The sequence below is a fragment of the Eulemur rufifrons genome, chromosome 15, assembly GCF_041146395.1.
Source record: "Eulemur rufifrons isolate Redbay chromosome 15, OSU_ERuf_1, whole genome shotgun sequence".
Classification (NCBI taxonomy): domain Eukaryota; kingdom Metazoa; phylum Chordata; class Mammalia; order Primates; family Lemuridae; genus Eulemur; species Eulemur rufifrons.
In genome coordinates, this window is record NC_090997.1 from 107,800,559 (window position 1) to 107,828,174 (window position 27,616).

At 41.8% G+C, this 27,616-nt stretch overlaps 1 protein-coding gene across 12 annotated transcripts in view; it reads left to right on the forward strand.

The window, feature by feature from the left end:
• AFDN (afadin, adherens junction formation factor) overlaps nt 1-27,616 on the forward strand; it is a 148,271-nt gene that overhangs the window by 89,490 nt on the left and 31,165 nt on the right. For 8 of the 12 annotated variants that reach the window (XM_069487826.1, XM_069487830.1, XM_069487834.1 and 5 more), the window contains 10 exons: nt 266-327; nt 448-653; nt 2,597-2,617; nt 3,367-3,512; nt 3,826-3,920; nt 4,352-4,617; nt 6,281-6,424; nt 7,812-8,010; nt 11,814-11,917; nt 13,951-14,037. In XM_069487826.1, coding sequence (XP_069343927.1) covers nt 266-327; nt 448-653; nt 2,597-2,617; nt 3,367-3,512; nt 3,826-3,920; nt 4,352-4,617; nt 6,281-6,424; nt 7,812-8,010; nt 11,814-11,917; nt 13,951-14,037 — 1,330 coding nt within the window. The remainder of the gene's footprint in view (nt 1-265; nt 328-447; nt 654-2,596; nt 2,618-3,366; nt 3,513-3,825; nt 3,921-4,351; nt 4,618-6,280; nt 6,425-7,811; nt 8,011-11,813; nt 11,918-13,950; nt 14,038-27,616) is intronic. The other 4 variants (XM_069487832.1, XM_069487836.1, XM_069487837.1 and 1 more) reach the window with 1 other exon arrangement.

The following is a 27,616-nucleotide window of genomic DNA, read 5'->3' on the forward strand; positions in this document are numbered from 1 at the left end:
GTCGAGTCAGATCTGTTCTCATGGTGGAGGTATATACTTGAAGGAGCTAACGACCTTCTGTCAAGAGTCGTGATAAGATCACTCCCAATGCATTCATCTCAGGATTTGAATAGGTTACATGTGAAAACAAGGGATAGTATTATTTATTTTACATTTGAAAAATCTGTATAGAGATTTAAAAAATAGTTGCAGAAATCTACACAGGTTGTCTGTGATACTTAGCCTCATGACCTTATTTTAAGTGATGTCAACTTTTTTCCTTTAGAACACAGGATGCTTCTGGGCCTGAACTGATACTGCCTGCAAGCATTGAATTCAGGGAAAGTTGTGAGTAATTTCAGATTCCATTGTTAGTGAATTATTTCTTGATCCATTTTACTCCATTTGATTTTTCATGGTTTTTTTTTGTTTGTTTTTTCTTTTTTCTTTTTTGAAATCTTTTCACAGCTGAAGATTCATTTTTATCTGCCATTATAAATTATACTAATAGCTCTACAGTCCATTTTAAGTTGTCCCCTACATATGTATTATATATGGCATGCCGGTATGTATTGTCCAGCCAGTACAGACCTGATATCAGTCCTACAGAACGCACTCACAAGGTCATTGCCGTGGTCAACAAGATGGTGAGCATGATGGAAGGAGTCATCCAGGTAAGTCCTGCTGAAAAGCCGTGCCGACCCAACAGTCACGGTTATAACTTTCAAGTCAGTGAATTCTTTAATGCTTCCAATTTGGTTACATGTTTGACTCTATCTTTAGAGTTTTTTTTTCCTAAAATAAAAGTTACATAAATAATATAGAAAAATGTATAGCTTTAAAAAGTTGAAAGGAAATGTAAACCTTTTTTTAAATAAGCTTTAAAATAAATAAACTGTGCATGTGGTAACATAATGATCATGAGAAAGATCCTTAAATTTGTAATAGTAGTTGTAAGAAAGTGTTGAGACTGTCAGAGCTTTCTTAGAATGTATTTTAAAATAATTGATTGAGATGAAATTTATGTGGCATAAGGTTGACTATGTTGGAGTGAACAGTTCAGTGACATTAGCGCATTCTCAGTGTCGTGCAACCACCACCTCTATCTGGTTCCAAACATTTCCATCACCCCAGAGTAAAACCCTGACCTTGACCAGTAAGCAGCTTCTCCCAGGCCTCCTGCCCCCAGGCCCTGGCAACCACCTTCTTAGAATTTTTTTATGGTTATAAAAAGGCACTTGCTCCTTTGTAATGAGCCTACTATGATGTTAGTAGTACTTGTCTGGGCTTTTTTGAGAGCACATATGTAGGTATGGTGGACATCATGACATATTTTTCACTTAAGATGAAATTCTTTCATAAACCTATTTTAAAAATTTCAGGAAATGAGGGTATTCTGTTGGTAGAATGGTTTGGTTCCTCTATATATTCTCAGTCTGCAATTGATAAAATTGACACAGCAGTTTTTCATGGTCACAGATAATTTGAAGATTTAATATTTAAAATCCTTAAAAGTAAATTTATAGATTCTTAAAAAGTTTTCGTAAATCACTTATCAGTGCTGTTGCTCACCTTAATACAACTCTAGTTAGATGGTTTGGTTGATTTTTCCTGACAGGATCATTTGAGGGAAGCTAAGATAATCTTTTATTTCTTCCCTCAGAATTGTTTTAAAAGGCCAAAATTTTTCAAGAAATATTTCTTTCATGTTTGAGTCATTAGCACAACACAAGTTTTCTGGGGTTATGATTCTTTTACCCAAGGTAGGAAATAGACAAAAAGGGAAGTCATTTTATTTGGATACCATTGTGTTACTCTCACGTCATTATTTTACAAACAAACGTGGATTTCCTGTTCAGTTGTCATTCAGAGCCATTGTCTGTCTTCCATTGTGTCTGGACTTACAAAGCCTGGTTCAAACTGTGAAACATCAGTTATCAAACTACCTTTGGTAGACTTTTCCTTTCTGATGTGAACTAGTCAATGAAATCACTGTTACCAAAACAAGTCTTTTAAACTTTAGTTTTAGTAACCAATTGGAGGAATCTTAATGTAGTGGAAAAGAACTATAATACTAATGAATAATTTAAATTCTACTTTCAAAAACAAAGAATCTGTTCCTTTTAGTATAGGTGTAAGTTCTTTATATATTTTTAAATTCTCAACTTTCTCAGCTTTTATTTTGATTGTTGCCATTGGTTTGTCCTGTTCTCTCATTCTTGTAATTAAACCGGGGGAATGGACTCTCATTTATGGACCTATAACTAGTAAGCACACAATTTCATTAAAAGATGTTTAGAAGTCCTTCCTTTGTAAATCTTTTAAAGAGATCAGTATGTTCTCATGTGTTTATTGAAACATCATCTTTGTAGATAAATTCTATGAAAAGTTAGTTATTGTGTCAGTGTTTAAGATCATAGAACTAATCCTTTAAATCATATACTTCCAAAACTGCTCCAGAACCATGATTGAAAATGTAATTTGGGGATAACATAGCTAAATGTCGTACCTTCATGTCGTACCTTCATGTTAGTGTTTTGATTTTTTTAAGCTATCATGATTGTTCACAGTTTCTTTCTCTCGTTCTGCTTGATTTCCCTCGTCTGTTTTTCTCCAGGAAGTAGACCAGGGTGACCAGGTAGGACATTCTGCTGGGAGCTGATCCTAGCTGTGTTGCTTAGCCGAGTTCTCTCATGCTGCTCCCATGTCAGACACAGCACTACAGCAGCTGGACTGAACAGCTCGTAACACTCATTCAGCGCCCGAGACATGCAGTACTAAAACCCCTTTGACTGCGCAGCCTTTATCAGCATTTCATAATTTCTGCTTACTGCACTTCAGTGTGGATATGAAATGACAAGAGTTCTGTTTCTCCTCTTTATTATTTATCCTTGGTTCCTATTCTTTGGATCTCATCTGAGGTTGCCTGGCCTGCACATGTGGTCGGGAGAGGATGCGATAGATCAGTACTTGATACTGAGTTGCATGGTGTCCAAGCCGGTGACTACAAGTATCAGGGTGGCTGTGGGTAACCATGGATACATGTGTGTATACTGCACAGATTACCAGATAATGCATAATCCACAATTTGGTATTATGTTGTTCGACATCTCCATTTCTCCATGATTCCATGAATTGTACTTAATTAAATATATATGTCTGTGAACATGAATTCTAATAAGTAGTTGCAGTGGTTTTTATAGTATTTACTTTCCACTGCTTTGTATGTACCTAAATTCCTTTGCAAGTATCTGGTATCTGTGGTAAATACCTTGGTGAAAATGGGAAGGTACTGGTCTATCTTCAGCAGCTTTTCAAGAGCATTCCTTTCATTTCTGTTATTGCTGTTTCTCCTGTGTTGCTCACGGAAGTGTGTTCTGTCCACAGAAGCAGAAGAACATTGCGGGGGCACTTGCCTTCTGGATGGCAAACGCGTCTGAGCTGCTCAACTTCATTAAGCAGGACAGAGACCTCAGTCGACTCACACTGGATGCCCAGGACGTTTTAGCACACTTGGTCCAAATGGCATTTAAGTAAGGAATGCATTTTTGAAGATGATGCTATTGTTTAAAGAATTAAGTCATATGTTTTCTTGTTCAATTTTCAAAAGTAATTTTAAAGGATTTTTATTTACCTTAATTGAAGATATGTATCCAGAAGCATAAATAAGTATATGTAAAATGTGTTGACTTAATACTGAATTCAGTGAGCTGTGTTTCAAAATTCTAAGAGTAAAACTCAATTTTTTTGATAGAAAATATTTCTGAAGAGTCCAGATTTTGATAACAAGTCTTACAGTGGCAGTGTGTCATGCTGAGATTATTAAAATTGCTTATGTATTTTCAGGTACTTGGTTCACTGTCTTCAATCAGAACTTAATAATTACATGCCAGCCTTTCTGGATGACCCCGAAGAGAACAGTCTGCAAAGACCAAAAATAGGTTAGGATACCCTTTGATTCCCTCCCTCTCTCCTGCTCTGCCTTCACATTTAATTTCATTTTAATGTTTAGTACATGTAAGGGGAGGTAATTTTAAAATAAATGAGATGATCTATTTTGTTTGTCAGTCTTTAGAATAATAAATTTTAACTATCATCTGTTTTATTTATAAATAGTTGTTTGGTGTGTCATGGTGGTCATGCTTTTTTCAAAAGTCTGTTAGGATGAACTTACAGTGTTATGTGTAGTTAGTTAATAACTACTGAGTTTCAGACCATGTCACTGATTCCTATTTGAGTAAGTTTGGTGTTTTTAAAGTGATGAAATAGCAATTACTACCTAACTACTATTACCTAAGTTTATAGTGAATCCCAGGAGTTCTCCTTGGGTGACATGTTGGTCCCTTGCCTTCCCGTCCTGTGTCTCGGGCAGATGACGTGCTGCACACACTCACGGGAGCCATGTCCTTGCTGCGACGCTGCAGAGTCAACGCTGCCCTGACCATCCAGCTCTTCTCGCAGTTGTTCCACTTCATCAATATGTGGCTGTTCAACAGACTGGTGACTGACCCAGATTCGGGGCTGTGTTCCCATTACTGGGGAGCAATTATCCGCCAGCAGTTGGGACACATTGAAGCGTGGGCAGAGAAGCAGGGCCTGGAGCTGGCCGCCGACTGCCACCTGAGCAGGATCGTGCAGGTGCGTGCTGCCGGCTGCACTCCCACAGCCGCTGTGCTTCATGGTGAACGGGTCTGATTTTACGATGGGCACGAGCCTGGATGCAGCAAAACCTCAGTCTCCTCCTTTCGGGGCCTTCACGTGTGCAGATACTGCAGTGGTCATGTATTAGTGCCCGGGCTGCTGTAGCAGAGTGCACAGTGAGCATCACTCATCTGAAAGTCCGAAATGCAGAGGCTCCAAGTGTGCTGCGCCAGGTTACCCTGGACACATGCCTGTGCGCAGCGTGTGACTGCAGAGTGAGGAAGGATGGTGATGCCACACAACCACAGAGTGTCCATATGATTTGCTTTTTGATGGTTTAATGTACACTAACTTGTGTTTCATGCACAAAATTGTTAAAAATACTATATAAAATTACCTTCAGACTGTGTATAAGATATGTGTGAAACATAAATGAATTTTATATTTAGACTGGGGTCCCAACCCCAAGATAACTCATTATGTGTATGCAAATATTCCAAGATTTGAAAAAATTGAAAATTTGAAGCACTTCTGGCCCCAAGCGTTTCAGGTAAGGGATATGTACCTCAGACTGAGCAGCGTAACAGAAATTTATTGTCTCTCAGTTCCGGTGGACAGAAGTTGAAATCGGGGTGTTGGCAGGGCTGGTTCCTTCTGGGGGCTCTGAGGGGAGGATCTGTTCCAGGCCTTTCCCTGCTTTGGGTGATTCGTGTGCATTCGTTGGCCTGTAGGTGCAGCGTCCCAGTCTTGGCCTTTGTCTTCACCTGGTGTGTTCTTTGTATGCGTGTCTGTGTCCAGATGTCCTGTTTTTATAAGGACAGCGGTCATATTGGACCTACTGACCTCATTTTAACTTGCTTACCCTTTAAAGACCCTGTCTCCAAAAAAGACTACATTCCGAGGTGCTGGGGGCTTAGGCCTCCAATATAAGAATTTGGGGGGGACACAGTTCAACTCATGACAGGTGGTAACCAGTAGAATAGGGACATCTTTGAAGGATCCTTTATGTTGAGATCAGTAAGGCATATTTCAGAATGCTTCATACTAAACGATAAATACAAATTTAAAAACAGATAACAATTAACTCTTAATAATACAAAGTCAAATCATCCTAATGGCTTAACCAGCTCTGAGAGAATTTTTTAGATATCAAAGACGAGGAACTAGCATATTGCAGTTAAGGAAGTGAGTCATCTACAGCCTCAAAACCTAGGACAATATTTTTTTATTATTATAATGTATAATTTTTTTCTTGATTTCTTAATCTCTTTTAAAGAGATTTAGTATAGCAAGAGGCTAGTCAGCTAGTTATAGAAAGTCGATTGGGTGAAACTGTTCAGACAACAGTATTTGCTAACCTGAATGGTCTTGTAGATGCTTACACTTCCAAAGAGAATTTTTTTAATGCTTTATGAACATAAATAATTGCATTTAGTTATGCATATGTTTTAGTAAACTTAAGATGGCATCGAAAAACCTTTACTAGACAATGCTTTTAATTCAGTTTTATAGTTAATGTTAATGGAAGTCTGTTAAAAACATCCTACATTTCAAAATTAAATTAGCAAATTACTACACTTTTACGAATACTGTGTAAGGGATAATATTTATGAAATACTTTTTAGTCATAATATTTCATGTTATTTATTCTTTTAAACAGGCAACCACTTTGCTTACCATGGATAAGTATGCGCCCGATGACATTCCAAATATAAACAGCACCTGCTTTAAGTTAAATTCACTACAGCTTCAAGCCTTATTACAAAATTATCACTGTGCACCCGATGAGCCTTTTATCCCGACGGTAGGTGCATGTTACCAGATTTTGCCACGCAATGTAGGACGTGTTCGCACAGGGAAGTTTGGATGAGAAAAATCAAAAGGAAAACTTATTTAATAAGTTGGCTTGTTTAATGTCATCTTGTGAGATCATTTTGCTGTTGATGTCTGAGTTAGAGTTTTGTGCAAGAAGGAGAAACTGCACAAGCATTTTAAGTAGAAAGGGGTTTTATTCAGGGAATTGGGTTCTTGGGAAATCGCTGGAAGGACTGGGGGAGAGGAAGTCAGCACTTTAGGGTGTTCCCGCAGGCATCGCCATAAATGAGTGCCAGCGGGCGCGGGCGCCACCAGAGCCACAGGTGTCCCACAGCCTGGCCAAGGTAAGAGGCGTCCGACTGGCAAAACCCCTAGTCTGGTCCAGAATGGAGCTGGAGTACTGGGAGGGTGAGAAACCTGGTCTGCCGCATCCACCGCTGTTGGCTGTTGAAGAAGAGGGGCGGGTGCTGCAGATGGCCACCATCGCAGTGCAGCGCGTCCTGGGGACTTCGTGTGTAAGCGAAGTGGGTAGGTAGCTCGACCTCCAGTGTTGAGTTTAGGCCAACAAAAGACATGCACAAAGTAACCAGAAACTGGAAACCACGAAGTCCATAATACGACGTGTAAATAAATGATGCCGTAGTCACATAAAGAATATTGCACTGCAGTGAGAAAGAATGCGTGACAGTTAACCGCAACTCGGATGAATATCATGACATAGTTTGCACAGAAGAAGCTGTATGCTAAGCATGTGCAGTATGCTTCCGTCTGTGTGACATTAAGAACAGACGACACTGATCCATGGTGTTAGGCGCCTGCATAGGTGCTCCCTTCGGAGAGGAAGAGAGTGTGGTGGGGACAGGGACAGCCATGCAGGTGCAAGTGGCAGGTGAGCTGGAGTGCTCACTTTATTGAGCTACACACTTCAGGTTTGTGAACTTTCCTGTGTGTAGAGGACGTGTCAATAAAAGGCTTTTAAACAAAATCACCCATAAACCCAAAATTCAGAAATAACCTCTATATATTGATATATTTCCAAACTTGAAAAAATACATGGATATTTTATACTGTTTTTTTATATTTAACACTGTTTGGGCTTACTTTGGAAAAGAGAAAAAAACTTGTGATTGAGCAGTTTCTTATTTAAAGCTACAGGTTATTTAGAATTAATAATTAAAGTCTTGGCTCCTATATAGAACGTGTACAACTTGCGTGTGGGTTGTTGCTCTGGAAAACCGATTTGGATGTGTTGGCGCATCTGTGAGTGTGTCTGTGGGAGGGGCCAGGCCGCGACGCCCGAGCAGGTTTCGGGTAGCGGCTGGTCCCACGCACCGGGTGGAGCATCTCTTGTTAATTGTCCGTCTGTCTCTGAGCAGGATCTGATCGAGAACGCAGTGGCTGTGGCCGAGAACACTGCCGACGAGCTGGCCCGCAGCGACGGCAGGGAAGTGCAGCTGGAGGAGGACCCTGACCTGCAGCTGCCTTTTCTTTTGCCAGAAGATGGCTATTCTTGTGATGTTGTCAGAAACATTCCAAATGGTTTACAAGAATTTTTAGACCCCCTGTGCCAGAGAGGTAAATGCTGTTTATCATGCCGGAGTCTGAGCTGTGACCCAGTTTGAGCATTTCACTCACTGTCCTCCACGGGCAGCCCACTCACACGGGAGTGCACCCCGGCCGTCTGGGAAGCCCGTGTGCCACTGACTGGGGGAAACTTCCGTGGTGACAGGGGTCAGACGTGTCTAGGCTCAGGGCCCTCGTGAATGGGTTGTGACCCTGCAGTGAGCATCTGCTCTGCCCACTGGTGTCCCAATTTCATTTCCTGCCTGGACTGATAGCAGGGGACCTTTTCTTGCCCTTCCCTTCTTGGTAATGTGTGAGCCTAGGGGGTCGATTCATTCTCCTGGAACTAAATTGTAAACTTTGAGTTGGTGCCGGCACAGCAGAGTAGTTAAGAGCAGCACAAGCTTTGGAACCAGACTGCCTGGGTTCTAAACCCAGCTCTGTCACCCACAGACTGTGCTGCCGTGGGCAGGTTACCTCTGTGCCTTGATTTCTCATCTGCGAAATGGGCATGTTGATAGTACCCAGCAAGTGTGTGTGTGTGTGTGCGCGTGTGTGGGGGCTGCTGCATGGCCGCTGCTGTAGTCTCTGTGCCAAACTCCAGCGTGTCGTGTGCGTCACATACAGTCCTTTCATGTGACAGGTTTTATAGCACTGCAGAGTTTGAGTGCAGCTGATTTCCCCGATTTTATTATATAACCTTTGCTACATTTTCTTGTTGATGTATATTGATTAAAAATACCATGATTATTCTTGACATATAAGGTTTTGAATTAGACCAAATTTTAATCCCATTCTGCTACTTTTTTGTAATGGGGAGAACAGCTCTGATGAGTAGAAGAATAGACCTAAAATGTAGGGGTTAAACAAATAAAACTAATAATAATAGAGGTTAAGGTTTTATGCTCATAGGTCTATACATTTTGTCAGTGTGATTAACTTTAATGAATATGCCACTCACCACAATAAATACATTTTTATCTCTTCCAAAGTAGCTTCAGAGTTTTTGACAGTTTACAAAAAGTCGTTTGATAAAGGCTGCTTCTTTTAATGAAATGTATTTGCAAAACAACTAGCACTGGAGCTTTCGCAGAAGCGCCTTCTGTGCTCAGTTCCGCCCTCAGGGAAGCAGAGCCAAGGGTGAGGTCTTGCGGGAAGGGGAACCGTGTGTGAAGGATGAGGGGTGGGAGCAGGGATGGGCGGGGAGAGCCTTCAGTCCTGGTATAGGTGGTGCCTGTGACCGGGCGGGGAAGGGAGGAGGGCCAGGCTGCAGGGCTCTTCTGAGGATGTTTCAGCCACTGTTCCTCTGTAGTGGACCTGAGCTAGTCTACAGAGCACTGGTTCTGTGCTCAGGTGTTGCCTGAGGAAAGCACCTGCAGGCCTCATACCAGGTGGTGGTGGACCCCCGAGCAGCAGCAGAGCTGCCCGGCAGTGAGCCCTTGGCCACAGGGCCGCACAGAGGTGTCCTCCAGGCGGGCCACACCTCAGCACATCAGAGACTACAGCCAGCTCTGCCTCCCGCCACGTGTTGATTACAGAACTCGTCCTCTGGCAGTCTTCCAGCCCAGTTCTCCATTCTTCTGCTCAGTCCTTCATAGTGCCATGGGGTCTTAACACCAGGGCTTGTTGGGGCTCTCTCCTGCTAGGCACTCTTTCTCCATCACCTGTAGGATGCGTGTAAACTGTTGAGCATGACATCATCTCCTGACAGTCTTCTTTCCCTGCTTTGAAATACACACAGTATGTATAGTATTATTATTACTATTATTGAGCTGTGTGTTGTACCTCCATGCAACACACCTTTGTCAGGACTCTACTCCTGCTGTTGAACTTGCATACTTTTGTTTCTTAAATTCCAATCAGACATCCATTTATCAGGAAAACAAGTATCTTTCCTACATACTAACATGCCTTGCCCAGGAGTGATGCTTGTGTGGCTGGCTCCTGCTGTTGCGCCTGTCATGTGCATTTGAACTGTGTGCAGCTGCCTGACTTCCACATTGAGGGTGGCTCCTCGAGCCTTGGCCGGCCGGGCTGCACTTCCTCTCGTGTTCAGCACCTCACATGGGCCTGCTGCGTGCTCAGTGTTTTTTTAATTAATATCTTGCAAATAAGCATGCAGGGAGACTAATTTATTAGCATTTTGCAAATGTCTATAATTTATAGTATGCAAGCAACTGCGAGTTTTGTAACATGTGCCATACAGTATGCGTTAGGTTCGAGATAGCCTCTTGACTTGATGAAGTTTTCTTTGTGACTTCCCTATGGGCTCTTTTAAATGATTGATCTTAGGACACATGTAATATTTCATCATGGTCTTGGCATCGCCACATCATTTCATACGTGTTAGATGATAATAGTGCATGTGGCCTAGTACACACATGCCTTTGAAAGACTTACAGAGAAGTGAGTGTTTTCTTTTATGACATCATTGTTTTTAATTCTTCACACTCAATTCTTTGCAGGGTGATTAAAGAACTACTTTGTTCTCGCAATGTATATTCTTTTGTTTTTTCCATACAATACAGTTCTGTGAGGGAAGACTATATAACCAGCCTGGACTCATATCTGGTCTGAGGTGCATGCCTTAGGCTAATAAAGAAAAATTTCTGTTTGCTGTAAGGTCTAGAACTTGTTTTGGAAAGCTGACATTTGAAAACATAAGAAAATGATTTACAATTGCTAAAGTTTCAAAATCATGATAAATTTGTGATTCCCTAAAACCTGGGAAAGAGAAACAAGAAGTAGGTTATAGTTTAATGAAACTAGATTAAAACAGCAATTTAAAAAAAAAAAATAGTAAAACTAAGTAAGATTACTTTATATTCTTATTTTAACCAAATACATTTTTGACGTCTCCTTTTCCCTCTATCACAAACAACCTCATAATTGTCCAGAAATCACAGTCACAATTATCCTCACTGATAGGACACTGCAGTGGATGAAACTATCAGCTGAAGCCAGTCCCCAGGTCACTGGGACTAGGTGAGGCTGTGCTGGAGAAAAGCCGGGCCTGGCCCACAGGGTGCTCGGCAAGTGTGAGCTGCTGACAGTGGGAGGAAGGTGACAGCTTTGGAGAAAACAAGAGTTGTGCGAGGCCTACGTGATAGGGCTTTGTCAAAAAATTACTGAAACACAAAATAAGATTTGACTAAATGAAGAATAATATGTTTTGAATTGAAAGGCTTAGTTTTACAAAGATGTCATTCGTCCTTGATGAAAACATCAGAGATATTCTTGAAAACATTGTATAAAATGATTCTAAAATTTATTTGTAAGAAGTGTAATGAGTATGAACTTGTAAGGACATTTCTACAAAGAGTCATGGGGAGGCTTCCAGAATTGTACAAGTCACCTCATCTCTTTCTCGGGTGTGAGTCGCTGAACCGGAGCCTGCTGTGGTAGGCAGGCGCCATCTGTTTTCTGGCGCCCTCACTCTTTTCTCTCCCTTTGCCAAATAGAGATTCTGAGTGATACAGAGGATCTCTTAGTCTAGCGGAGTAAACAGTTTACAAGGAGGTAATGGCAAGGCAGTTCAATAATTCTTACAGTAGCAAAAAAAAAGTTCTTTCGGAACACAGGATGGGGAGACCAATTTCACTTTTCACCTTGGTGTTGAAATTCTCTTGGACCAAAACAAATAGGAAATTTTAAATGTCTGATCATTCAGTTTCGGAGGGAATAAAGGTACAAAATAAGAAAAATAAACAATGTCCTTAGATATTAAGCAATTGATAATTCATCTTCTCTTGCTAACAGTTGTGTCTCGACATGGTGGCTTTTTTAGTTTTATATTTTGCTTGTTTTCTCTTTAGGATTTTGCAGGTTAATTCCTCACACACGTTCACCAGGTACTTGGACGATATATTTTGAAGGTGCAGATTATGAAAGTCACTTTCTGCGTGAGAACACAGAACTGGCAAGTATTTTGAGAATGCTGGATGGGCTGTTCCGTAGGACTTGAAGATTTGGTGAAAATTCCTTCCTTGCTTACACTGAGTATTGTGATAGGAAAATTTTAAAATCACGTTTAAATTCTGATTTTATTCAAAAATCTTAAAACCAGGATTTATTTGTTTTTTTCCCGAGCCATGTCTATACAGTTTCCTCTATAAACAAAGGGACTTTTCAAAGTAAAGAATACTTATGCACACAGTAGTGCCACTCTTAACTTTGATGAATGTCTTAAAAACATATTAATATGATAGCTTTAACAGATTTTATTAGGAAAACATTTTTCTTTGACAAAAATATTTTATTTTATAGTCAGTTCTGCCTTATTTTGCATATATATCAAATCATTTACTAATATTTTGTGTCTTTTTGAAGGAGTGGTAAATCCCAGTATTTCGTAGCTTCATTCATTTTAAAGAAAATTTTTTGTAACATTAAATTCGAAGTAATTTATTTTGCCTTCCAGGCATACTTTAGATTTGTGATGGCCATCTCTAAAAATTGAATTAATTGATGATTGCTCTGTTATAACAAATATGTGATCACATTTAACTACTGATAAAGCAAATACACCCTTAATACTTTTTTATTGACTTTACTAACTGCTGTTTGTCAAATCCCAAATAACAGCAGCAACTCCTGATGACCAGATTTTATGGAAAAACAAGTACCTTCTTAGACAGAATCGCTATTTCATCTTCCTAGTTTATTCTGAGATTCCAGATCTTGAGTTTTTGAGAAATTCTGATGTTACCTAATTTATTTTGTTTAAAGTAGTTTCTCCCAGGCTTCAGTTGTTTTCCTTCTAAATTAAAAAGCCATGTGTATAATTGCCACTTCTTCATAGTGTGCCTTCATGCTTACGTATGTATTTAATTAGTTAAGTTCTCCTTTAGTGTGTATGCACTGTTCATTTTCTTCTTTAATTTTGTTTACTCTGTGATATGAGGAATGACATGTAGATAACATGTAACTTCAGTGAATAATTTAACTTTCTCATTATTTTGTGCGTCTGTTCAAGAACTGGCCTGCCTTGCTGGGCTGTGCCTTGGCCACTCAGGCTCCCCTGCGTGGCAGAGTGCTCTGCTGCTGCCGCCTGCACCGCACAGCAGCCTCGTTGTTGCTGTTTAGAGTGACACGACCGCGTTTTCCCAAGACACACGCGTGTTGGTGTTGGGTCACCTTTGGGATGACTTTTTTTTGTTGTATTCCCCATAGACAGTGTAAAATAAGTTTAAATTCCTTCTTTGAAAAGAAAAAGTGGGGCACTCTATTTTGAAAGGTAATAAAGTAAAAATTAAATTTTGTCTTTATGATTATGTTTTCTAACCTGATAGTAACAGACATTTAATTTTGTTTTATAAGCTAAGTTCTTCAAATAGCATTTAAATAGCATTTCTGACTAGATTCATCTTCAAGACTTGAGTCAAGAACATCAGTGTTTAACCAGATTAATGCAGGAAGAGTCTCTATTTTTTTGTTGTTGTTTGTTGAAGGGGTGGGGGGTTGTGAGGAGGGGTGCTCAGTTGCCTTGTTTATTTTGGTTGAGACAGAGTCTCACTCTGCCGCCCTGGGTAGAGTGCAGCGGTGTCATTGCAGCTCACTGCAGTCTCCAAGTCCTGGGCACTAAGCCATCCTTCTTTCTCAGCCTCCCAGGTAGCTGGGACTACAGGTGTGCACCGCAATGCCTGGCTGGGTTTTATTTTATTTTATTTTACTTTCCTTTTGGTAGAGATAGGATCCTACTCTTACTCAGGCTGGTCTTGAACGCCTGAGCTCAAGCAGTCCCCCCACCCCAGCCTCCCAGAGTGGTAGGATTACGGGTGTGTGTGAGAGTATCTATGTTAATGGCTTGTGTTTTTTTATCTTTCCTTTCCCCCTCTTGTTTTCTTTCCCATTTACTATAGTGAATACGATTGACTAGATCGTGAGTTGTCTAACCATATGAAAGCACTTCCATTTTAGTCATAAGATAAACCTTTCCTTTTTATCCTTTAGGCTCAACCTCTGAGGAAAGAACCTGAGATTATCACGGTGACCCTGAAAAAACAGAATGGAATGGGCCTCAGCATTGTTGCAGCCAAGGTAGGGCAGCGTCGGTCACGAGAGAGCCGTTGGCTGGTTCCTTAGGCATGAGTCAGGAGCTGGCCGGGGCTGGTGGCGTGGGAGTGCCTCTCCGCCTGCCTGTGCAGTGCGTGTTCAGGTCTGTTTCTGTGGGGGAGGAACGGTGCTGATGAATGAAGCTAGTGTGCTCACCGGGCCCAATTAGTTGAGGAAGGATCTCCTACTCTGAAAATGCAGCTGGAGTGAGTGACGGTGTTCCAGAGGAAACAACTTGAAGGCATCGTCATAACTTGATTAGTGCAGTGGGGAAAGAGAGCATCGGCGCGGAAGACAAGTGTGCAGTGAGGACGGGCTCGGGTCTGCCCGTCATCATGGCGGGCACTGGACACGCTGGGCAGGCCGCAGTGCGAGTAAGAGTTGGTGGGGCCCTCGTTACGCAAGGTTTCTGCTTCCCGTCTCCAGGTGTTCCCTTCCAGCAGGCGTGGAGCGGAGCTTGGAGCTCCTTAGCTTAGGAGCGCTCTTCACCTGGGCTGTCTGTGGCCCCGGTGGGGATTGCCTGCCAGACCACCCTCCCGGAACTCAGCATTTGGCTCCCTCTGCCCACTGGTGTGTGGCAGGCTGTGATCTTTTCTTTCAGTTAAAAGAAATGAACATTGTGGCTCTGAGTCACTTATTCATCAGCCTCTTCTACTGTGTGGATACTTGGTTGTTTACTCATCATGAATTTTAGCTTCGCATCAAATTTAGATATTTTCAATGGAATGAACTTTTTTTAGCTAATATTCAGCAACTAATATTTCCCTTAGCTTTGCTAATATTTTGTTTAAAATTTAACACTTTAACAACTATAATTTTTATCTGTGTTCATATCTTTAGGGAATATATGAAAAGCTAGCATGTATTACATAGCAATATGGTAGAAGTGCTTTCTGAATTTCACACTGATAATGTGCTTTGAGAAATATTTTTAAATTGATAATAGTCAAAAATTTTGGTTTGTATTTCCTCTATACCAGAATTATATTACCCTGAGTATTAATTAGAAATAAATGGACTAGTCATTAAAACCCTGCCATCCCCATCGCCCAGGGACCTGAGAGCCTTGAAAGGTTGCACTGGGCTTTCCCCTCAACCCTCTGATTGGTAGGGCCCTTTGGAAGGAGGGCATGCAGGGAGGACAAACAAATGTGGAGGGGGAGAAAGGTGTGTGGGCTGGGCTCTTACGTGAAAGCGAGGAGTGAGCTCACCAGTGTCTGACGGGTAAACAGGCTCTCCCTGACCTGGGAGTTTTGTGTCTCCTGCTCCCTCTCGCTGCTTCTCAAAACGCGGCTGCTTTCCAGTGACTTCCCTGGCAGCACACCCTGCTCACCACCGTCCTCCAAATCGGGGCACTTCCACAGCTGGATGAGGTCACTGGGGGTTCGACCTTTTTCCCTGTTAGCCCGACTCTGTGGCATCTTCACTTTAGGGTCCCCGCTCCCTCACAGTCACTGGCATGCGGTAGGCAAAAAATATTTGTTGAAAAAAATGAATAAAGGGATAAATAAGAGCAATTTTTTTAAAGAGTGGGTATTTGATTTGCTGTCATACATGTCAGTTAATTTATTAACTAAATTACCAACTATATTAGAAAAACACTCACTGAGTTAGCTATGAGGAAAATGTCCATAATCTTAGCCATGAAAGTGACTATGAAAGAAAAATAAGACAAACGCCTATGAGACAATACGTGGTTATGATCCATAAAACTTTGAGTACCATAAAACTTTACTTTGAGTATTTCAAAGAAGTGGGCTGTGGAGGGCATTATGGAAGAAGTGGAATTTCAGCTAGTCCTTGGAACCAAAGTCACTGGAGAAAAGGAACAAGGGAGGTCTGCTGTGGGTGGGGTGACAACACACGCAAGGACGGACGAATCCCGTGCCTGCCATGGCTGGGTGAGACCTTCGCAGCGGGGGAGAGCTGCGTAAGGAGGGCGGTGCTCATTAGCTTAAAACTCCTGATTGGCAAGTTGGGAGTCTGTACTTTATCTCATAGCACCGCAAAGAAACAAGTGTTTGGGACGAAAGAGAAACATGAGACACTGACATTTTAGGAGGCTTTATCTGGGTATGGCGTGTAGGATTAGTTAGAAGAACCCAAGGGCTAAAGATGAGTGTCGGTGTAGGAGTCAGGTGGAGGGTCCTTAGTCCTTTTAGAAGGTGGGTGGAACGTGCTGTGTAGGGAACAGTAGGAGCAGCTCACATGGGTGTCACCTGCCACAGGCAGAGGGTGGCCAGAGCCCCTCTGCTCACCTCGGTCCAGGATTCCTGCATGCTCCTGATCAAGGTCGTATGCATGGGCCTCGTTTCCAAGCTGCGTAACTGGATGAATCCACAGCTCAGGGCATTTGGAAATGTGGAAGGGGAAGTGTCAGCCATGGAATTAATTTTCTTTGCTCATCGCTGAGTCAGCGCCTATTTTCAGTGAGAAAATATTAGGAGCAAAAATTACTCCATGGTATTCAGACAGGGAAAATTTGACCTCCGTATTTTCTGTTATGTTGTGCTGTAATCTTATTTCAGATGCTTGTCTTGCTTGAGATTTGAGGAGTGTGGGGTGGGGGCTTCTATTATCAGCGTTCCCATCTTTTCCAGTTAAAAAAAACTCTTTCTGTACAAAACTGCTTGTTTTTCTATAGATTAAAGTCTGATTTAGTTAATAGTCTTTCAGAGTTTTGCTCTTCTCTGTGGTGTGATATCCTGACACATAAAGGAACTGGTGGGGAGGGAGGAGTGGAGCTCGGGGTTCAGCAGGGCACTCCCTCCCCTCACAGCTGGCCTCTGGCCTCTGGCGGTTTGTCTCTGCTGACCTCTGTCCTTGCTGGCTGTCAGGTGGACCATTCGGGTGACGGGCCAAACTGGAAGTCACAGTGGAGCCTTTATTCATTTACTGCAGCGGAGCAGGCATGAGTAGATGCGTAGAATCCTCTCAGTTCCAGCACTCCCCCCGACCCCCCAAGGCTCTCTGCCTGTTTATGGACAGGGAGGCAGAGGGGAAGGGGTGAGAGGCAGTCGGGGTGGGGGGACGTACCTCTGTCCAGACGCCAGGCCAGGGATGCTGGGCTGGCTGAGCTGTCGTGCTGCTTTCTCCAGGGGGCCCAGCGCCTGTGCCCGAGTCTGCCCAGCCCGCTGGACCCATGCCGCCTGCGCTGGTTCCACCTGGCCTCTGCCTGCCCGCGCGTCCGTGCTGCTGCCCACACATGTCCTTGTTTCTTGCTTTCAGCTCCTTGCATGTGGATACCTCTCTCATGCCCAGCCTCTGCTGACCCCTTCTCCTCTGTGAGCTGCTTGTGCTTTTTGCATGTGCTGAAATACAAGGAGACATCAGAAGAAAATGCGGTCTTTGCTTGGCATCTTCAGTAGAAAGAAGCTTTGTCATAAAAATAAAATTACTCTGGAATTCTTGTTATTACAAAAGCATTTATTTGTGATAAGAAGATACAGTAGACATTGGTGTAGCACAATTACTGATTTCCTAATGGACTGACAAGATTTAGGAGTCTGTAGAAGTTAGCTTCAGGGTATAAATATAGTAGTTTTAAGACTGGGTCCTTTGTACTTTTATTAGAATTAGAATAAACTAAATATGAAAGGAGTGGCTAGTTGTTAAAATAATATTTTAGAAGAGAACATTTAGAGCAATTGTGTGAAAAGTAAGGGTATAATTTTTCACTTTTAATCTTTAAATCTCTAGGGCTTTTTTCTTATTTCTTATAAGAAAGACATTTAAAAAGATTTGTGGAAAAGACTGGGAAATAATGATTAGTATTTCTATGTGGGTTACAGTATTATAGAATTGGGTCTTAATGGGGCGTAGTAACACAGGGTTAGAGGGATACAAATGGAAGGACGGACTTCATACGGCCGAAGCCGGGCTGGAAGTGTGGCCCATGTGCACGTCTGCACTGCGCCTGCAAACCCGTGACTCCTGAGTGAAACACGCTCCTTCCCTCCCCTTCCCCAAATCGCTCTACAGCAGTTCTTCCCTGGGAAGAGGAGGGCTGGGGTGGCTGTCCCTTCAAAGCAGGGCTCTCCAAAAGGCAGAGAGCCCTGCAGAGGTTGAGCACCCGCCCTGCTGGGCATCCCCAGCTCACGCTTCCTTGAGGAGCCAGGTGAGCGGAGGGGGCGCTGGAGAGGACCTGCTCCCCTCTTTCCTGGGGACACAGACCCGTGCGTCCCTTTTCTAAAGGGGAGGGGTCATCCCTAGCATGTAGATGATTTTTACTTTGTTCGTGTTTTTGGTCTTTTCAGATATTTTCCACAGTGAATAGTGTGTGTATAAAATCAACAAATAATAGTGTGTGTATAAATAATCATGTATAAAAATAGTGTGTATAAATTTAAAACTGGAAGAAAGAAAAGGGAGTTAAGATTTAGTCCTGAAATGGTTAATTCATCAGCTAATAAAAGAGAAATAACGAGACTAAGTATGGATTTGACACTCACAAAAGTTATCTTTTACCTAGTAAAAGTTTTCTTCTCCCTCCAAAAATACGTAATCCGAGGCAGCACTTTATCAGTCCGTACTCACGATCCCTTGAGAGATGAGACCAGAAGATATGGACGAGGTGTGACACCGCAGATCGTTGTCTATTCAAGGGTGTCTGCGGAGGGTCTAGGCTCTGGTGTAGCGTGGGGGTCCGGGGAGCTGCTCGGAGGGAGAGTAAGCGTTGGCCACCTAGAAGGTGGAGGTGGAGCTGGTGCGCAGGCTCTGAGCCCGGCATGGGGGAGCCACGCGAGGTATGTGGAGAAGCAGGTGCGACCAGGTCATGGAGCGGTGTCGACAGGCCTTTGTGCAAGAGCCGGACCGGATGCTGTCTGCTTTGTGGGCCTCGGGGGCTCTGCTGCCCTAAGTAATTGTACTCTCAGGGCAACCACAGGGTAGTTGGTGGCTGAGCACGGCTGTGTCCTAATAAAACTTTATTTACAAGAACAGGCCTTGTGATGGTGGGTCTGGACAGAGCTGTGGATTTTATTATAGGTGAATAAGGAGCCTTTAAAGAGGTTTAAGTAATAAAGCATAATATGATCAGAGTGCAGTTTCAAAAGTTTATTTTTACTACTCTGCGGAGCATGAATTAGAAGTGACTAATAAGTCAGAGACTAATAAGTTGTACTGATTTTCCAAATGAAGGGTTCCTGAGGCCAGCATAGGGACATGGCAGTGGAGATGACAGAACGTCAGCCAGCAGAAGCTGTGCTGTGTGCAGAGGACCAAGATTTCTAGGACAGATGCCCCGTGAGGGCAGGCATTCCTCCTTGTTCACGTTTGAAGGGCTGACAGTTTCATCGTAGGTGCTGATGGTATTTGTTGAATGACAGTTTTTGGATTAGTTAATGAATTGGATCTTGTAGATGGAAGAGGGAAATATTGAAGTAAATCCTGGTTCTGTCTTGAGCAGCTGGGTGTCTGGAGGTGTGATTTGCTGGAGACGGGGCTGCTAAGACAGGGAGGCTGGAGAGGGGCCAGCCTTGGGGGCTGTTGGAGAGAGGGGCTGCCTGTTAAGGTGAGCGAGTCTGTTATCTAGTAGATAGTGGGGTGGCGGAGCTCAGAAGGTTGGAGCCACAGATTAAATTTGGGTGTCAGCATACTGATGCTCTGAAGGAAATAACGTGAAGAAAATGGCCTATTAACTGGACAGTGTGCCAATTTCAGAAATGAAAAATAGTATATTAATGTCTGATCTTGAAATGAGACAAATGATGGCGGTTTACTTGCATACCTGAAGACTTATACAACCCATTTTTCTCCAGCTTGTTTGTATTATCCGTGGTACTTGGAAAGGAAGGCTCAGCACCAGAAGACAGAAGTCAGGCACTGCGGAGTTGATAGATGCATGGGTCTGCACTACTTGTCATGATAGAGCTGACTGACTTCTGAGATTTCAGTGGTGTGTTTTAAGCACAGGGTAGGTCAGTCTACAGCAGGTTTTACCTTCAGCCCTGCCTCTTACAGAGCCTGTGGTGTGGCTGGCGTCATGTGGGATTCCACTGCCGCCCGGGCTCCGCAGCCCGACCCTGCCTCGGCCACCAGCGGCCGTGGACACTGAGCAGATCGCCCCTCACAGCCTCAGCCTCCTTGCCTTTAACACAGTGGGGACGGTTACCTCGGTAGCCGGTGAGAGAAGCCGGGTGATGCCCTTGGAGCCGCCACTTCTGTTTACGTGATCCATGGCTGCATGGCACAGTTTTTTCCTGCAGAAGAGCCTGAAGACCTGTAGTTAAGTTTTATCCCCAGTAATCTGTGCGTTTTTCTTGTTTTCTGTAAACTGTGGTTTTATGTTTGGCCCGGTCTTTTTCCCTTTTTTAATTGGTATATGGCTTAGCTGCTGCAACCCCTGAACCATGTTTTGATGTTAAGTTCCCTGACTCGCCTTCCACATGGTGGTTAAGTTTTATGAAATCCAGATGATTTGGAAGCAGTGTGGGTATGCAGTTTACTTTTTAAAACATTGCTTTTGGTCGGGAAGTTTAGTATGCTACTTCTTGCTCATCTGTGGGACAACACGACACTTCCTGTTTAATTTGGATTTAAAAAATGCAAACAATTCCCTCCTTTTTATTTTTCTAGCTCTTTTTTAAAGTTTAATAAAGTACAAAGTGAGTGAAAATCAGAGCGGACTGGTTACGTAAGAGTCTGCGTGTTGCGTTGGTTCTAGCTCGTGTTGATAAATGCCTACAGTGTCACAGCACCCAGCTCGGAATGTGGCGATGTGGTCTTGAACAACCGGCTGGCTCGGTCGCTCTTGAAAGCTGAGAGAAGTAGGTGATTGTTTTTTCAGTTCAAGAAGTCACTGTAGTCCAAGAGATGAACATGTGGTTCTCTGTTGTTGGAAGAACGCAGTCAGTGGTGAGTTTCTTCAGGGTGCTATTGTTGATGTTCTTGTGCAATCTCTGTAATCTTTAAAGAATGCTCTTTCGTCCTACATAACTTGTTTAAACCTGTCAATAATTAACTTGTTCACGAAGCAACCATTTAATGTAGCTTGTAATTACATACCGAGATGTTTGTTGCTTTTTATTTTATGCTGCAAATTCTTAAGGTTCATAAAAATGTAAGGCTCCTATGTGCTTCTTAAACTTAAAAAAAAAGCCATAATATTTAATCCTGCTGGTTATGACATGGTGAAAATTGCTGTAAATAGTGATAATTGCTGCTGCTTTGTAACTGCCGAGGATGTCTACAAGAACATCCATGATGTAACTTAACTTTTGGCCACATTAGGTAGTTTTACTTTAGCTTGTTTTTTCCTAAAAGTGAACATAAAAATGACAATTTTAAAAGTACTTACGATATTTTACTATTTTATTTAAAAATGGATTGTTAATTGGTGCTTTAAATATGTTCTGGTTTGTGCTTTTAGACTATATACTGATTCTAAGTGTCTAAATCTTAGCTTAAAACACAAGATTCCTGTGCCCTAAAAATGAGAGAGTAAAGACAGTGTTTGTTAATGTACCTTCTTCTCACTGTTGGAAGAGTAAGTTTCTTTACATAAACTATAATTTAGTCTTTTGAAGAATTTGAGACCTTCTTTCTTAAGTTCTTCATAGTCTTACTATGACCATGTGGGAAAAACCTAGTCAAAGATATGAAGTCGGGAAATTCTGGGTTCCTTTTTAAAGTCAATTTCAAAGTCCCCTGTGTGTCTACAGAGTGTCTTCCTTGGAAATGCCAGAAATATCTTCCCATTAAGTGTATGAAATGATGGAGTGCCCTTCATGGCTTTTGCTTATGAAATTGGGCACAGTATTTTCTGTTTTTGTGTCAAAAGGAAAATAGCAAATTATATAAAAGAATAATTTTTTAACCTAGTTTATAATTATGGCCTAAGTGCTGGTTGCTTGGATTGACTGACTACTGAATTCAATTGTGGTATTAATACAACAGGAACCTGAACTGTCAGTCCTCGTGAGCCATCTCCCCACAGTGTGAGGCACACACGGAAACCGGTGGTGCTGGCGGGGCTGCCCTGGCCCCACCCCGTCTCCCTCAGTCCAGGCTTAGGGGATAGGTCTGCACCCCTGCACAGTCGGGACCTTGGTGAGCTTAGTGAGGAATCTCGGGGTCACCTCCCTGTGTCTCTGATGACTGAAAATGTGCTGATCCGCAGACCACCGCGAGAGTCCGAGAGCTGCACTCCTTGCCTGGTGGAATTCACACAGAGACGGGGATCCCATCTTCAGGGGTCACAGGCCTCCCGCCCCCGTCTGTGGGAGCATTTCCAGGGTCTCCTGTCTAGTTCATTTCCTTCTCTTTATGGAGAAGGGAAAGAGAGATGTGGTGTTTCTTGTTTTGTATTTTGTACAAAGCATAAACAACAGAGCTGGAACTACAGCCTCACTCGTAGAAATCAGGCTTAGTTACTTTGTTCTTACCACTGATTTTCATGGTTGCTGAGGGTAGAATTTACATAAAAAGTAAATTTTAGAACTGATTATTTTAAAATTAAGATAATTCATACAAAAAAGAGACATCTTTAGAATATTTTTAAAACCTTAATTTGGATTTACTTGTCTGGCTAGAAATAAAGCAATTTAAAACCTTGGGGAAAGTAGTAAGTGGGTAGAGCACCGTGTGGAATATGCCTGATGAGTTTCACATATTCCTGGTCTCTGAGGTCATTCCTGCCACTTATTGTTTCAAAACCTCTAGCTGGAGAATCCAGACTAGGTTTTCATACTGAGAACAATAGGGTTGGAGTCATGCTATTTTGGCCAACATATCTTTCTTCCTCCTGCTTTTTCTTTTTCCTTTTTTTTTTTTTTTTTTTGGACTGTGTTTTAATGATGTCTTTATGGTATGTTGATCATGCTCCCACACGCGTGCAGGGCTGCTGCTGGGATGTTGGAAGCATAGGTTCCTTCTGACTGAGCCTCCCTGTGCGTGTGGGAAGACTGCCTAGACTTCTAGAAAACGTCTTCCGAAAAGGCACATTGGCAGAATTAGTGAAAACAAGACTTTTGGGGAGCGTCTTTTTCCCTGTGGCCATTTCTCATCTGGCATGTAAAGCCGCTAACAGGTGTGTGTTTCTGTCTCAGTGCTAGAGAAAGCGTAACGGGCAGCAGCTGGGTTATTTCTTTTCTTTGTCATTCTTTTTGGTAACTTTTTTGCTCCCATGTTGCCATTCTCTCTTGTCACTTTTTCCACAGGCAGTGATCATTGTGTTTCATTTTAATCACTTTTTTTAAGGGACTTAGGATCTGGCTCTCTTTCCTCTGTGCTGCCTGCTAAGCCGTGTGTAGTTGTCATTCTCTGGTGTTCTGGAAGTGTGCGGAGGGCTCAGCTGCTGGGCGCAGTTTGGGTGCTGTGCTGCTGATGTTCTCAGGGTTCTGGAAGGGAAAAGTGAATTTAAAATTTTACTTCCAGTATTTAAGTTTGTTTAATTAAATTTCAAAGTTATATTTAGTGAAATTGGTAATTCCTCATGCCTTTGAAATCTGACTGCTTTCCAAAAGACTCTTCATCCCATACTTTTTTTTAAAAAAAAGAATGGATTTGTTAAATGAACAAGTAATCCTAAATGGTTATGATTATTCTTTCAGTTTTGCAAATAAATGGACTAAGATGCAATAATATCTTCTCAAAGACCATTTTAGGTTCCTTTAGGCAAGTAATTCTTAAAATTATTTAGCTTTATATATTTGTGATACTGTATTCTCAATTTTAATGGCTCTTGTTGCTTTTATTGTTGTTGGATATCAGGATGTGTAAAGTTAGTAAAATCTTGGTTTTTTCCCAGTTATTTGCATGATTATAAATTTATTGTTAGTACTTACAGTTACTGATAACATGCATACTATGAAAAACTTACAGTGTTAGAGCAATGCTGTCCAACAGAAATATAATGTGAGCCACCTAGGGAATTTTAAATTTTTTACTAGCTACATTTTGAAAAAAAGAAACAAGTAAAATTAATAATATATTTTATTTTACCTAATACATCAAAATGTTATTTCAACATGAGGTCAATGTAAAGTCATTAATAAGATATTTGACATTCTTTTTTCCATACTAAATCTTTGAAATCTGACTGTATTTTACAGTTACACGTTTCAGTTCGGACTGGCCACATTTCAAGTGCTCTGTAGCCGCGTGTGGGATTAGGGATTAATGTGCAGTGCACTGACACGCAGCAGCAAAGAACATAGAACTTCTGAACCTCGTTTTCCTTTTTTAATTGAAAAGAAATGCAATTACCATAGCATGAACTTTAATTTTACATATGTGTGTATGTGTGTGTGTTGTGTGTATGTGTGTGTGTATATATATGTATATATATAAAGTAGGAACTAATAGGTTATTTTAATTTTGAGTTTAGTCTTACTAGGCTAGATTTGATTATGCATTATTGTTTAGAAATAAGTCATAAATTAAGTGGTTTAATATTTCTGAAGTAATTAAATTCTGTTTTATACAGGTTTTTATCATAGGCAGTAACATTCTCATTTTTATTCAGATGAGGTAAGTCAGGTAGTGCGAGCTCCATGATGTTACAGAATTGTTATGGCCTGACAGGTGACAGTGTGCCCAGGCACCTGACCAGCAGCAGGCCTGTTCCAGTCACAGCTGGCCGAGAGGAAGCAGAGCTCATTACTCTGCCGTCCACTCGGTGAGGGGCAGATATTCCGGGCCCGCACGGTCGTGGCTCAACTGGGAGAGTAGACATTTTATCACTGGGCAGAGATTGTGGTGTTCCGAGCTGGAAGTAACTACCCAGATCGACTTGATAAGCACATTAGAGATTCCTTACAGTGCTTTCGTCTCTGGATATTCATCTATGATTTTTTTGTTTTTCTAAAATAATTACCAGTAGATCTATATTTTCTCTATACAGCAGCTGTATTTATTTCTTATGACCACTTTATGACTGAGCTGGACGTGGAGTATAGGTAGGAGTCACATCAGCAGAGGTGGAAGGAGACAAGGGCATTTCAGTAGAGCCAGTGAGTCTGTGTTTGCAGGAAGGTACGATGTCAGTGGAAAGGTGACAAGTTGGCAGAAACGTTGCAGAGGAGTCTGTTAAGTGGACAATGTTTACTGGAGAAATAACGCCAAGTTGGGACCGTGTTTGGAAGATCCAGATGCCAACTAAAACTTGGATACTACTTAAAATAGTCTAGATCCAGATTCTTTACTTGCACAGCATGGTACTCTTCCTCTAAGAGTATTTTTCTTAATAGCATATTTCATAATACATTGTCTGACTTTTAATCAAATCTGATTTTTATAACCAACCTTAAATAGACCTTTTAGATTTTAATGGGTCTCTCATAATCATGAATGCTTATTTTCCTCAGATGAAAACCTCTTTTGTGGCAAGCAGATATAAAATCAGTTTACTTGGAATTTAAAGAAGCGATTATAACTTAGAATTCAGATAAATTCCCAATATGTAAGAAAATGTTATCTGTTATATACTAAATACTGTGTCTTTTTCATTGTCCATTACCTGATAGTCATGGATTTGAGTGTGTCCTAAAGTAGCACATTTGGTGCCACAGTCTGCAATGCTTCACTCTCTCACTTTCTAAGTTAGTAATTTGACGAAGGTATATTGCTAACTCACATGTAATGGACATATCAGTTACTTCTTAACTTACAAAAGTATTCATGCAGTAAACGCATGGACTATCTCATGTTGGGTTTTTAAAATAAGGAATTGACCAAATTGCAGTAAAGGCCACTTAATTGGGAAGCTGCTCTGGAAGGGACAGAGGTCCTTGTACTCAGTCTTACAATGGAATCGGAGGAAGGGACCATCTGTACAGGTGGCTGTGATACAGGACGAGAAACTCACTGCTCAGAGGCAACAGGGGCAGTCCTGTGGGAACGTAACTGAGGAGAGATTGTTATCTCCCCCAGCCCTGGGAAGGTGAGTGGGCTGGCGGGTGGTGGCAGTGAGCCCCAGAGACAAAAGGTGCAGAGAATCCGGGCAGACGTGTTGCGTCAGAGCCACCTGAGTCAGAGTAGAGTGGGAGGGTGTGCCTGGCGCTTGGTCTAGCACCGTGCTGGGAGAGGGCGCAGCCTGCAGCTCGCTGCCTTGTGCCGGAGGCTGCTGTGTGTCCGACAGCCGCTGGCAGCTGGCGAGGTCTGGTCAGGGGAGCGTCATCCCAGCTGTGCTCCCAACAGATCAGTCGTGAGGAGAGATCCTTGTTTTGCCAGAATTTTTCTGAAATTTATAATGTAAACGTCAGCCTATTTAAAGATAGGTAGTAGTGCTGTCAAATATCTGTATACATGATCAGTTCTACTTGAGTATTTAAATTTAGACTCATTAAATTTCACAGTGCGTGTAGTGTCATAAATTACCTACCTTATAATGATGTAGGATTTCAGGTTACCTAAATATTATTTGCAGTTCAGATGGAGTCTACAACTTAAGCTCATGATTTAGTTTCCTACTTATGTAAAGTAGTTATGAAGAGAAAGAGCCTATAGCTGCCCTCAGGTATGTGGTGACTGGTCACACGAGTGAAGAAGTTGAGACGTGAAGAGACGGTGCTGGGAGGCTGCGTTTCCTTGTGAGCATGGAACGCCGACGTCTTCCCGGGGCGAGCGCCGTGAGTAGCAGAAGAGCGAGCTGGGGGGCAGCACCAACTGTGTGTGCAACGTTTCGGTTTAGAGAGAAGTAAAATAGTCCTGTCTCATTGTCTTGAGGAATTCAATTTTGATGTTTTGATTTTAAAAAGAAAGAGTTTGTTTTATTACAGTTTTCCTAAATACGTATTTGGGACTTTTTTGGTCTTTATTAATAGTAATCTTATGAAGTATACCAGAAATGGAGAGGGAGCCTTGATTTATTATTTTAAAAATATATATTTGGTGTTTTCTTATTTATAGTAGTGTTATTAAAAATATTGTATGACTAAGTATTATTGCTAAACATTTTCATTGTCAGAGATGATAATTGGTTATCTTCCTAAAAGGATGGTTCTTATTTACATTACTAGTCAGCGTTACATTAACCAAAAGATAATGCCACGTGAAAATGTAGGTGACAGGGACAGTCAGCATTCTGACATTCAGTAAGCATTGCTTTTCTATCAGGCAAGTACAAAGCAGAGGAAAAAATAACTAGTGCTTTTAGAACTTTAAAAAAGAAGTCTGACCTAGGGTACCAGCTAAAAGGGAGTAATCTGGGATTTTCAGCTTCAACCAGAGTTATTATTGGACGACTTAAAAAAACTACCACGAGAACAGGAGTTTTGTCTGTTTTGTTCATTGATGTATACTCAGAGCTTAGGGCAGTTTCAGCACCCAGTGGATATTTGATGAATGAGGGAAATTATCACTTAAACAGCTGAGTTGTGGAATTAAATAGTTATTCAAACAGTATCTGAAATTATGGAATGTGTAAAAATTCAGTTAATTAGGTTGTGTATGAGGGAATGCCCAGTTTAACAGAGAAGGGGCAGTGGGGCTGTGTCTTAGCAGTAATTTTCCTCAGCATGTCTTAGGTCCCTGGATTCAAGGAAACTCAGTATTGGCATAAGTGAAGTCAGGTAGAAAGCATATTTATTACTCTTGTGCTAAGTGACATGCCAAAATTCAGTAA